Source organism: Ursus maritimus, unplaced genomic scaffold (genome assembly GCF_017311325.1).
Source record: "Ursus maritimus isolate PB19 unplaced genomic scaffold, ASM1731132v1 scaffold_19, whole genome shotgun sequence".
In the NCBI taxonomy this organism is placed as follows: Eukaryota; Metazoa; Chordata; class Mammalia; order Carnivora; family Ursidae; genus Ursus; species Ursus maritimus.
The window spans coordinates 14,318,586-14,330,839 of NW_024424341.1; the positions used below are offsets into that span (position 1 = coordinate 14,318,586).

Sequence of the window (12,254 nt, forward strand, 5' to 3'; positions counted from 1 at the left end):
ACGATCTCAGGGTCCTGGGATCCAGCCCTGCGTCAGGCTCCCCATTCAGCAGGGAGTCTGCTTCTCTCTCTCCCTCTGTCTCTACCCCTCTCCCTACTTGTGCCTGGTCTCTCTCAAAAAAAATCTTTAAAAAAAGCCAGACATGGGTGAAGTGAATTCAAAATAGCCACAAATTGTTTGACATCCCTCCCATCTATAAATGAAGTTTATGTCGCCTCCCCTAAAATCTGGATGGCCCCTGTGTCTCTCTGACCAACAAAATTTGGTGGAAGTGAGACTATGCCAGTTTTCCAGTCCCTAAATGACTGGCAACTTCCACTTCCTGTCTTTTGAAATATTTGTACTTGGACCCAGCCACCATGGTGTAAGAAAACCCAAGCATCCCTGGGAAGACATACATGGAATGAAATTGAGGACCCCCTCCCTGCCAACCACCAGTCCTCTAACAAACATCCACAGCTGAGCTCCCAGCCAAGAGCCAGCAATAATTAGCCATGTGAGCGTGCATGTTGGAAGAAGCTCCTCTAGCCCCATTCCAGCTGCCCCAACTGATGCCAAGTGGAATAGAGACTAGCTGTCACTACCAAGTCCTGCCCAAATTGCAGATTAGTAAGCACAATAATTGTCGTTTTAAGCCACTAAATTTTGGGGGTGGTTTGTAAACAGCAACAGATAATCAGAACAGATGAAATCATCAAGTTTCCTACTCCACTGTGATCCCATATATGATTTAGAAGTAGAAAAAGGGTGGGCAAGTTCATTTTGTCCAGAAGAAATAAGCGGTTTATAGAGAAAAATAGGTCATGAGGAAATGCTGAATTTGCTTTGAACTGCAAAACCAGTGCTTAACTTAAATATAACTCAGTCTAGTTAATCAGCAAACCTTTGTAGATACCTGTCTTCTACTTGGTGCTAAGTACAGTACCTCTGAGAACTGATCTCATTCACCCTGGATACAACTGCGTCTTGGTAACCATTTTTAGTTCCAGATCCCACTGTCAGGTATTTTTTTTAAAACTGTGTTTGAGAGAGACAGCCAAGCAAGAGTGAGCGGAGGAGAGACAGAGGGGTAGGGGAGGGACAAGCCGATTCCCGATTCCGGCAGATGGAGGAAGAGGGGAGTGGCGCTCCATCACCACCTGAGCCGGAAACAGAGCGGATTGCCCAACCAACCGAGTGAGCCACCCACACACCCCTCACTTTTATCTATCTTATATCCATTTAAAATGACGATTCATTCAGGCTGGCCATCTGACCCTCAGATCAAATCTAAGCCAGACCTTAAATCACTCTAGACATGTACCACACATTTGGCCCAAGGGTATAATGCAACCAAAGACACAGAACGCCTAGTGGTCCAATCAAGAGAAATCAGCTCTAGGGAATCCTTTTACAAAATTTGGCGGTTTGGGAGAGGAGTTTTCCTGGAACAAAGTTATCCGATTCCCGATTACGTTGTTTCAGTGATTGTCAACTTTTTTCTTGCCTAATTAGCCAAGAAACTAACAACGCCGAATAATGTTTATGATGTGAACATTATCCTTTCGTGTGTGTGTGTGTGTGTGTGTCTATTACCTTTATGATGTAAATTACAAGACATCTACTTCTTGCAGTGGGGCTTTCCTTCCACAAAAGGGAGTAAATGTCTTGAGAATCAGCGGTCTGCATTATGTGATCCAAAAGCTAAGGGACCGGTTCTCAGGAAATCTGCAGTTTACAGTGCTCTTACAACCCACTTTAAACGATTTAATCTTCTTTTTAAGAAGATTTTGTTTTAGAGAGAGAGAGAGCACGGGGTTGGGGCAGAGGGAAATGGAGAGACTCTCAAGCTGACTGCTCGCTGAGCGCGGAGTCCCACGCAGGGCTGGGTCTCGGGATCCTGAGATCATGACCTGAGGGGAAATCAAGAGTCCCACCTCAAGGACTGAGCCACCCAGGCGCCCCCTATTTAATCTTCTTAAATCCTATAACTTATTCTCAAATGGCAAGTGAAGAAATTGAGGCTCTTCGCTTCCATTCCTTCCCCCATAAGATGGGGGCAATGTGAGATTTAACCGCCACAAAGCGAGAGTACACTCCAGTAACCCCAAACGTCCCACCGAGGCTCAAAGGCTTCCCCCTAGCGCCTCTCTAGCCCTTTCCCTCACTTCCTCTCCCCATCTTTGCCCCACCCACTGCGTCGAGCAGCGCGCGCCTGCGACTGGCTCTTGGAAAGCGCGAGGAGGCGGAAGGGGTTTTGGTGGCCATGGTGACGGGAGGCGGGGCGCGGCGCCGAACTGTGGGTAACTGACGCCCGCACCCCGCAGCGGCAGCGGCGCGCAGTGAGAGGCCTAGCCCGGTGTAGGGGCCCCACAGGCGTGTGGCCGCCGTCGGGGAACCTGAGGCCCGGGCCTCGCACGCAGGGCTGCTGCGTCGGCGGCGAGGTCTCCCAGATGCGGGTTGGGGCTCTACGAAGCAGAGCGGAGGCTGGGCCAGGGCCGCGGTTGCGGTAGGAGGCCGACGGGCCAGCTCGCCCTGCGGGTGGATGCGGCGGCGGCGATGGACGCCCTAGAGGAAGAGAGCTTCGCTCTGTCCTTGTGAGTGACGCCGCCCGGCCCTGCCGGCGCTCGCCTGGGCCTCCGCCCTGTGAAGCGGGTGTCCTGGAGGGGTGGGATGGGGGTGAGGGACCACCAAGGCTCCGCCCCAGTTCCCTCAGCCAACTGCGCGACCGCCGGGTTCACGCCGGGAGGACGGGAGTGCGGGGCGAGTGTCACGCGATGAGCAACGCCTCCATCACAATCCCCCCGCCTCCAACCCTTAGTCGTCAGCAAAACCTGGCAGCTTTGAGCTGCCGAGGCCGACCACGGGTCAGAGGACCCTCCACCACTACCTCCTTCACCACCGCTTCTGGGGACTCCTGATCCGATTGCCCCCCTGGCCAGTATCTCGCTGGCGCCAGATTCACGCTCACAAGCCGATAGGTGTGGGGTGATAGCGAAGATGCGGTGAGTAAACCCGAAGGACGAACATGCGAGGAGCCTTAAGATGTGCCCTGCGAGCCGCTGCTCCCCTTTATTTGTCCCTTTTGTCGCTCCTTGTGTCCTAACAGGTTTTCTGAAAATGGAGCCATTCAACTTCGATGTAACAAATGTATCCCAAAAAATGGGTTTTCCTGTTTGGAATTGCTATATTAGGCAATAATCATTCTTAATAGTTGAAGCTGGGTGATGGGAAGTTCATTTTGTTCTTTTTTAGGCTTGTTTGAAAATGTCCCTGATATACTTTTTTAAAGCGATTTCTTTCAGACAGCACCTAATCCAGGTATATTTTTCAGCTCTTCCGCCTCTGATGCAGAATTTGATGCTGTGGTTGGATATTTGGAGGACATTATCATGGGTAAGCTTCCTTGAGCCTCAGTCTAACTTGTGCTCTTCAGTTCTTAGACCCTTAAGATTTGGAGAGTTAATTTTGAGAGAAAACAGCAAGCTGAGTATAAATTTTAATGTAGCACAGAGTAATATTAAGTAAGCCTTACTGTGATTTTAGAGGCAAACATCCCCCATTGTTTAACAACTAAAACCATAGATTCAGGTCCTGGAACAGACTTATTCAGGTAAGGGGGCTCTAGACCTTAGGAGCCTCTTGGCAAAACTTCAGGAGCGACTGAAATACTTTATTTCAGAGAGAGGAATTCCATTTTTCAGTTTTGAGCTTTAACGTTTTTGTGACATAAAACAGCATAATATCATAGCCATAGCACACGTGTCCATGAAGAAAATAAAGTGCCATACTTCAGCTGGTTCTGTATTTTCCTGGGTTCTGAGTTCCTCTTTGTGCATTCATTTTGGTGCATACAGACCTGATAAGTATAATAAGCAGTAACAGCCAACCAAGGTTTAAGACGAATATGGGAGTGAAAAACTTTGTCTTGAGTTTTCTTCAAATTAGGCAAAAAAAGACTCCGTTATGTTGGTGGTATTTCATAGTCTGTGTTTAATAGTCTAGTCTGAAAATTACTGACCCAAGCTTTTGTATCTTCAGGTCCCAAAAAGGTTCACACCTTTTACACCTAAATACAGAGGTTTCACCAGTAAGTCCTTGTCCTGTGTGAATCTGAGGGTTTCTGGGAAATCCTCAGGCATACTTTTGAGTACTGTCTTTTTGGGCACCCTGTGTGCCATGGGAAAAGGAGCCTTTTTAAAGCTCAGGGTAATTATCCTAAGCCTAGGTCATCTGTGAAGCTTTCCTTTGACTTTCAGAAGTAATATTCTCTTGTTAAAATTCCCTATTCTCTCACATTTAGGTGTTTGCTATAAGCTAATCTCTATATGAACCCATCCAAATTCCACCTGGCAATCCTTTATGATAGGTACTCTGATCATCCTTATTTTCTAGTTGACAAAAGTGGGGCTTAGAGATACTAGGAAATGTGCCCAAGGTCACACAATTTAAGCGGCTGGAGCTAGGATCAGAGCCCATATGCTTAATCACTACACTTTCCACCACAGCTGCTGAAATCCTTTTACAAGAAGAGACCATCCCATTCCTTTTTGGAAAAGGAATGTGAAGGAGTTCCCAAGCCGCCCTATATGGGTGTGTTTAAAATGGACCAAAGGCTGGTGGTAATGGTTGCACAACAATGGGGATGTACTTAATGCCACCAAACCACACTCAAAAATGGTTAAAATGGTGAATTTTATGTGAGGTATATGTTATCACAGTTTAAAAAATATTAATATTTGTTATTAATAAAAAGACTGGATTGGGCTGTTTGAACATCAGTGTCCTATTGAACACTTCCTTAAAACATATTTAGCTTTCCCTCTCCTGGAGACCAGCCACTGAGAAAGCAGTTGTGCTGGCATAGAATTCCTGCCTGTTAGTCAGAATGGTTTTTAGTCTCCACCGAAAAGCCATAAAATTTTCCTATTGTGGTTCAGATGACGAGTTCCAGTTATTACAGAGAAATTTCATGGACAAGTACTATCAGGAGTTTGAAGACACAGAAGAGAATAAACTCACCTACACGCCTATTTTTAACGAATACGTAAGTGGTTTTGTTTCTCTCCCCGGAGATTAGGAGTTCTTTAAAATGTGAATTTAGAACCAAAAGATGTTGACCTTTGTTAGACTTTTAGAAGCTGCCACCAATACCTGCCAGAAATTGTTCAGAATCTGGTCTAGTTCTCACCTCCCATTGCTTGGTGATTTTTGTCCAACTTCTGTTTTAAAAATGGCTTGATCATAATCCTGTTTTCAGTTATAATATATGGGTTCACCATACCTTGCATTCATATGCTTTGACCTTTGGACTTGCACATACTACAGTTGACCCTTAAACAATGTGGGGACTAGGTGTCCTGATGCCTGCACAGTCGAAAATCCCCGTATAACTTCTGACTCCTCAAAAACTTAACTACTAATATCTAATTGTTGACTGGAAGCCTTACCAATAACATAAATAGCTGGTAAACACATATTTTGTACAGGTATCCTATACTGTGTTCTTATAGTAAAAGAAGCTAGAGAAAAGAAAATGTTATTAAAATCATAAGGAAAATACAATTACAGTCCTGTATTATATTTCTCAAAAACAAAAAACAACAACAAAAAAAACCCCAACATATATGTGGAGCCACGCAGTTCAAACCCTTATCGTTCAAGAGGCAATTGTTATTTTTTTCTACTACATATCCAGTCAGGTACTGCATGACTGTTGGTAGAAGTGAAAACCAAGACCAAGATCATTAACTAGTTGGTGGGGAGACCATGACTAGAACCCAGGAGTCTCAACTCTGGACCCCTGGGTCTTTACATTGTGCTGGGGTCTCTAGTAACCTCCTGGGACGATCCCACTTGTCTGAGCAAAGGTTTGAGCTCCAGAACTTTCTTAACCTTAGAAACATGGCAGACTCGACCGTTTTCTCCACACAAGCCTCCGCTTATAAGGAACCTGTGATTACCTCCAACAATATGCTTCTTTGTACATTCTTTTTGCACAGATTACATGTACCCAAGGAAGAAGGTCCCACTTACTTCATTCCTTACTTCCTGCCATGGGGGTGGGGGGTGAGAGCCCTGTTGTCCGCTGCCTCCGCCTATGTCTGAGCGTTCGTCTCGTCACGGTGTAATCCCCCGTGCTGCCGCGCTCCCGTGTGCCAGAGCGCATGCTCACGGTGTAATGCCCCCGCGCAGCCGCGCTGCCACGTGCCAGGGCGCATGCTCACTGAGGACAGGCGCTGTATTTTGGTTCTTTGGTATCCCCGGCACTCAGGGTGGAGCCTGACACATAGAATAGGCTCTTTGGAAATGTTTTCAAAGGGCTAGAGGCCAGGCTTTCTGAAAAGCAGACTTGTTCTTCTAAAACCAAGATCCTTTCCACTGTGACAGATTTCTTTGGTAGAAAAGTATATTGAAGAACAGCTGCTGGAGCGGATTCCTGGATTTAACATGGCGGCTTTCACCACAACTTTACAGTGAGTTGAGCTTGACTCTGTATATTTACCTTTTTCCCCGTGCGTCATGCTTCACTCTGAAAAAAGACCCTCCTTTTTCTTCATTGCATGAACGTGAAGGTTGAGAGCAGTCGGTGGTCAGGTCCTGGGGTGGGAGGCCCTCAAAATCCTCTAGTGGCACCTTGAAGAGACGCAATCTGTTTCAGTCTTTCGTGAAACGGCCATCCTTTTCTTTTGCAGGCACCATAAAGATGAAGTGGCTGGTGACATATTTGACATGCTGCTCACGTTTACAGATTTTCTGGCTTTTAAAGAAATGTTTCTGGACTACAGAGCAGTAAGTCAGTCTTGCTCGCTTTGTAAGCCACATCGAACCACTGAGAAAAGTTCTAGGTAGACCTGTCAAGGACAGACCAGCTGCCAGGTTTCTCCCCACAACTGGCCAGTGTCAGTCTGGCAGCTAGCAAGGTGTCAGGAGCCTGAGCTGCTGTCCTCCGACAGGGACCCAGCACCCTTACTGAGGGACTGCATGCTCATGTTATGTCGCAACAGGTGCCACGTACCTCTTATAGACCCTAACTAATCAAAAAGACAACACCAAAAAGCAGGTCTAATTGCCTCGCCTCTCTTATAATGCAGGTTCTTTTTTTTTTTTTTTTAAAGATTTTATTTATTTATTCGACAGAGATAGAGACAGCCAGCGAGAGAGGGAACACAAGCAGGGGGAGTGGGAGAGGAAGAAGCAGGCTCATAGCAGAAGAGCCTGATGTGGGGCTCGATCCCATCACGCCGGGATCACGCCCTGAGCCGAAGGCAGACGCTTAACCGCTGTGCCACCCAGGCGCCCCTATAATGCAGGTTCTTAATAGGAAAAAATGTATTTCAGCGAAGTGAAGAGAGAGAACACTTTTTAAAGAGTGATGGGGTCAGTGCTGAACAAGAATGCAAAATAACCTCCTTACCTCTCCTGTCTGCTCCCGCGTCCCACCCTCCCAGCCCAGCACCTCCTTCCCCATGCCAGACACAGGGTCCTAGAAGGCCTTCCTTCCCCCCTCCCACCCCATTCCTTGCCTTTTAGGATTGTTTCTTTTCTCACACAGGAAAAAGAAGGCCGGGGACTGGACTTAAGCAGTGGTTTAGTGGTGACTTCATTGTGCAAATCATCTGTGCCAGCTTCCCAGAATGACCTGCGGCCCTAGGTCCCACCACCTGACAATGGGATCTTTTTGGACGTTGCCAGCCCAATTGACTGGAAGAGGCTGTGGCTAATGTGACAGAATACATGTTGGAAAGACTCTGTTCTGCAACTCCTTATTAATGTTAAGTATTGATGGGTCAGAAGACAATCATCTGACCCTCCTAAGGTCGTGAAGCACCTTCTCCTGTTCAGTAATCCTAGCGCTCCTCTCCAAGCAGACCCTTCTCAGGCCTCTACATCAGGCTCCTCCCAAGCTAGCGCAAGGCCAGCATTGCCCCAGGGCCCCTTCCCCAGCATTCATGTTGGTAGGTCAGCAGCATTGGGAAGAACCTGCCATCTCCGGCCCTCTTTGGCTCAGTAGGCTTTGCATGTCCTCCAGGCTTTTTGTGTACTCACAGCCCTCTGTATTCATCACTCTCAGACCTGCAGCCTCAATGGGCTTTTTGCCTGTGGGGGAACATGTCTCTAGGCTGTTAGTCAAGCCAGCTGCCCGCCCAGCTGAGCTTTCTGCAGCTCCTTCCATTCCAACTAGTTGGAATCAACAGAGATGTCCCCTGCCTGAAGCTACATTTGAAAATCAATTCTTTGTCTTACATTTGGCAGTCTGCATCACTGTCTTCTGCTGGTCCTGATGTGGTCTGTTTCTAGATTTCTCTTATGCATTTTTTAGAAAAATATTTTTATAGAAAAATACTCAGGCTAACCTAGTGGATATAATCTTGGAGCTTCCATGATTACCCACTTAAAGATCAAAGTATTATATGCTGTGTGCTTTTTAGCTGTTAGTGCTATGAAAGCAAAAATGCTTTCTACGTTGGCCTTCCTGGTTTACTGGGTGCCAACGAGTGTGTGCTTATGCTGGAAGTAGGCTCAAAGGTCTCCCTTTCTTACAGCATGTTAAGTGTTTGTACAGGTTTGCTAAAACCCTTTCTGTATAAATCAGTTTGTTAGGTTTCCTGTTGGGGTAGGGTCTCTGTAGTTCCTTCCTTCCTGTCAAGATCTCCCTACCAAGATGGTGTTCCACTGAACTAGCTCAGCATGAGTAGGAGAGAGCAGACAGCTTCACTGGTCACCTATATGCTTGGATTTAGCACAATGTTTCATAGAAATTACCAGAAAACACAAATGTCTCATCTCTAGAAAGAAAGAACATAGTATTTCAATTCCCAGTGTGTACCTTCTATATTTTTTGTAAGTAAAAATAAGACTCTATATTGATTTCAGTCACCTGTACTGGTTTTAAAGTATGAGCTATATAGACTGTGTTTTTCTGTACTGATGTGTGGCGCTTGTTAAATACTTTTGTACCCTGAGTAAACTTGAAGGTACATTGCAAGAACCGTGATTCTTCACAGGGTCTTCCCTTCTTTACTGCCGCCGCTGCTGTTGGGTCACTACTACTTTGGTCTTTCAAGCCAAAGTCACTCTCAGAGCCAGCTTTTTCAAATACTGCCTCTCCTGGCCTTGCTTTCCTTTCTTGCCCTTTTTTTAAATTGGACTACGCACTGTAGGTCCAGCATGTTTGAAGTACTTGATGAAGACTTGTTGGTCTGTCTGCTTGGTGCAGAGAAAGCCAATGGATGTGGACAAGTCCATAGAATCACATATGAAAAATGAATGCGAACAGAAGCAAATGGTTCTTTTCCACTCAGAGGAAAAAAGCAAGTAAGCCTGTGGTAGCTAAGTATTAGCAGAGAGGCTTTCTGATTTCTTATAAAACAAACTAGCAGGGCGCCTGGGTGGCTCAGTAGGTTAAGCATCTGCCATCGGCTCAGGTCATGATGCCGGGGTCCTGGGATCAAGCCCTACACTGGGCTCCCTGCTCAGCAAGGAGCCTGCTTCTCCCTCTCCCCCTGCTCATGCTTGTGCATGCGCACTCTCTCTGAAATAAATAAAATCTTAACAAAAAAACAAACCTACAAACTAGAAACCTGTCTCTGTCCACACAGGAACCTGCGTCCTCATGTGTCACCTCTGATGGGGCTCAGGGCTGGTGGGGAATGAGAAACATCCTGGCCAGCTTCAGAGACAGCTGCACTGTCTTACTGCTGAGGCCTCCTCACACGTGGGAAGCAATATTCACCTGAACTGCGGGGTCAAAGGATCCAGGAGGCACCGGCCTAAACCACAAGGTAGTCCGAGTGAGCATACCGACATCTGCAAGGCAATAGGCTGTTGTAGCAGGTCAGAAACCTTGAAGACTTCCTTAGGATTTTGTTTCTTCTTAAGCTTCAAAAGAAAATGGGCTGATCCGTCAGATTGAACTCTTCTCTGGTTGAGTCCTGGAGTGACTAGAAATTGATCAATTTCTGAGACACGAGAGTAAAAAGGGATGCCGTTCGTGTTTGGAACAGGCACGAACTGGGCCTGTCCCGGACTGACTGGGACATGGGTGTCTGGCTACGCCCCCAGCCCCCCCGAGCTGGAGTCGTTGCCACAACTGTGTAACTTTACAGCGGCCTGCACACTGCCATCAGCAGGAGCTCTGTCCCAGGACGCCCCGCAGATGCCTGAGATCATGGATAGCACCAAACTCTATACCGTGTTGTTCCCTATACACCCCCACCTATGATAAAAGTGTAATTCCTAAAGGCATGGTAAGAGATGAACAATAAAACAATTCTAACAATATACTGTAACGGAAGTTAAATGAGAGTGGTCGCTCAAGATCTCTTACTGTCCTGGACTCTTCTGATGATGGGAGCTGACACAGTGGCTACAGGAGGAGAGGTGAAGGGAAGTGAAAGGCGCAGGTGCCGGGGCGCAGCTCGACCTTGCTATTAGCCTTCTCAGGAGGAGGATCTGCTTCCAGACTACTGCTGGCCGTAACAGAAACCGCAGGATGCGAAACGTGGGGAAGGGGAGACCACTGTGTTTACATTCTGACTGTCCCTGGGTTGTCAAAAAAGGACCAAGGGGTGCCCAGAAATGCCTTCAGCTGGTGATTCAAAGCATGTTACTCTGTGGGAGCAAAAGCACGAGCTCGCTCAGGAGGACTGCCCCTCTCTGCGGTCTGCGCCGGCTTCCCGAATCAAGCGTGGCTATCAGCTTTGATGACATGCTCCCTGAACTGCACAAAACCTTCAAGGGAGCTGACAGGAGAGCAATCTTGAATCCAGCAAGATGACCTAACAAGCCTAAAGCTACAGTCATGATTTAGGGCTCAACTGAAACCCTTGTGAGAATAAAAGGTGCTATTCAACCTGTCGGAACACACGGCATGAGGAGGGGCTGTCCTCGGCAGGGCAGACGGGAAGTGGGTCAGGCCGCCTCCGGTCAAGGACGTCACAGGTGCTGCTGAGCGACTCCAGAACTGGACTTGCCCTTTCCAGGCATTTGGAACCTCTGTCACTGCAACCCTTACCTGAACCTTCCCGGAATTCATAAGCATGTACAAGCGGGATTACCCAACACCTTTTCCAAATAAGTTCTTCCATCTTTATTTTTGTAAAAAAAAAAAAAAAAACAACAAAAAAACAACAAAGTCACCACCAAGCACAGGACAACTTACCAGGCAAGGTCTTGATTCCCTCCCTTCCTTCATGTCCCCTGTGCCTCATCAACAGTGTCAGGGAAGCAGTCGGCATGGTTAGCTTTACCCCAAGGGAGTATTACAAACAAGGGCTGGGGGGAGGGAGGGAAGGCTGGCTGGGTATTTCATCACTGAGAAGCTGCTTCGAACCGATTGTTTGAAATCACTTGTACATTTGAAATGCAGCAAAGGAAGACCGTGCCGTTGGAAATCATAACCCTCTTTTCACAAAGGTCTCCCTCGAAGCAGACTTTGCTTTGGGGAGGGTCAAGTCAGAATTGTGTTTTAAGGGGGTGGGGCACCTGAGTGGCTCAGTGGGTTAAGTGGCCAACTCTTGACCTCAGCTCAGGTCTCAATCTCAGGGTCGTTGAGTTCAAGCCCTGCATTGGGCATGGAGCCTACTTACGAAAAAAAAATTGTGTTTTAAGGTTTCGAAAACTTGCTTGGCAGTCCCAGAACAAAGACTAAGATAAATACACGCGGCTTGTTAGGCTTATTCTACGGAGGGTCAGGGGCTGCAGGTCTGGAGTCCTTGTTAGTGTACTTAGCATTGGTGAGAAGTCTGGGCCCCAACCTAGGACACTGAAGTCTTATAAAGACAAACAGAGACACTGAGAGCCCTGTATCCCCTGTCACCTTCCACTAAATACGGAGGATGGGCAGGCGGTCTCAGCCACTGGCCTCCTTCCAGCTCCTGTGCGTGCTGACTTGGGCCAAACCAGAGGAAGGATCCTGATTCCTTAGCAGTGCTGGGTAAGCCCGAGTCTGACAAGCAGAGCAGAGCAAGTGCAGTCCCTTCCAGGCTGACTCCACAGAGGGCTCAGGCCTCGGGCTTGGGGGCCACCCCAGGCTGGGACCCGGCTGCAGCCTTCGGCCCCGAGGCGGGCCACGGCACGGGTGGTCTAAGCGTAGCCCCCAGCCATCTGACTGGTGGCGGCATTGCTGCCCACTCCCCGCCAGGCCTGGAAGCTGAAGAAAGCGCTCACTCCGTAGGCAATCATCACGACACACGAAAAGAACTGGAAGACGAAGAAGACACCAAAGCTGAGTCGGTGTGCAGCGTGGCACGGGGCGGGGGGGGGGGGGGGGG

The 12,254-nt window shown here is 47.7% G+C and overlaps 2 protein-coding genes across 4 annotated transcripts in view; one reads left to right on the top strand and one right to left on the bottom strand.

The window, feature by feature from the left end:
• The first annotated feature begins 2,255 nt into the window (after positions 1 to 2,255).
• LOC103673766 (ADP ribosylation factor like GTPase 2 binding protein) lies at positions 2,256 to 10,263 on the top strand. 3 transcript variants are annotated; one of them, XM_040633352.1, is made up of 7 exons: positions 2,256 to 2,576; positions 2,801 to 2,984; positions 3,314 to 3,375; positions 4,920 to 5,026; positions 6,370 to 6,455; positions 6,675 to 6,771; positions 9,582 to 10,263. In XM_040633352.1, the coding sequence occupies exons 2-7, from the start codon at positions 2,980 to 2,982 to the stop codon at positions 9,717 to 9,719; spliced, it is 495 nt and encodes a 164-aa protein (XP_040489286.1). In that variant the 5' UTR covers positions 2,256 to 2,576; positions 2,801 to 2,979; the 3' UTR covers positions 9,720 to 10,263. The 3 variants fall into 3 exon arrangements, with proteins under 3 accessions (XP_040489286.1, XP_040489285.1, XP_008700824.1); XM_040633351.1 differs by lacking the exon at positions 2,801 to 2,984 and having other exon boundaries at positions 2,259 to 2,576; XM_008702602.2 differs by lacking the exons at positions 2,801 to 2,984; positions 9,582 to 10,263 and adding an exon at positions 7,535 to 8,977 and having other exon boundaries at positions 2,267 to 2,576.
• A 143-nt stretch (positions 10,264 to 10,406) lies between these two features.
• The window catches only part of LOC103673894 (plasmolipin), a 19,157-nt gene continuing 17,309 nt past the window's right edge, over positions 10,407 to 12,254 (bottom strand). Inside the window, exon 4 of the mRNA XM_040633350.1 lies at positions 10,407 to 12,183. Coding sequence (XP_040489284.1) covers positions 12,067 to 12,183 — 117 coding nt within the window. The 3' untranslated portion in view covers positions 10,407 to 12,066. The remainder of the gene's footprint in view (positions 12,184 to 12,254) is intronic.

What these genes read in the sequence shown, in the direction of transcription:
- LOC103673766 (XM_040633351.1), top strand. Translation starts at nt 2,539, where the DNA reads ATGGACGCCCTAGAGGAAGAGAGCTTCGCTCTGTCCTT. An exon ending in GCTTTCACCACAACTTTACA is followed by an intron (nt 6,456 to 6,674) that starts GTGAGTTGAGCT and finishes TTTCTTTTGCAG; the next exon opens with GCACCATAAAGATGAAGTGG. An exon ending in TGTTTCTGGACTACAGAGCA is followed by an intron (nt 6,772 to 9,581) that starts GTAAGTCAGTCT and finishes CTGTCCACACAG; the next exon opens with GAACCTGCGTCCTCATGTGT.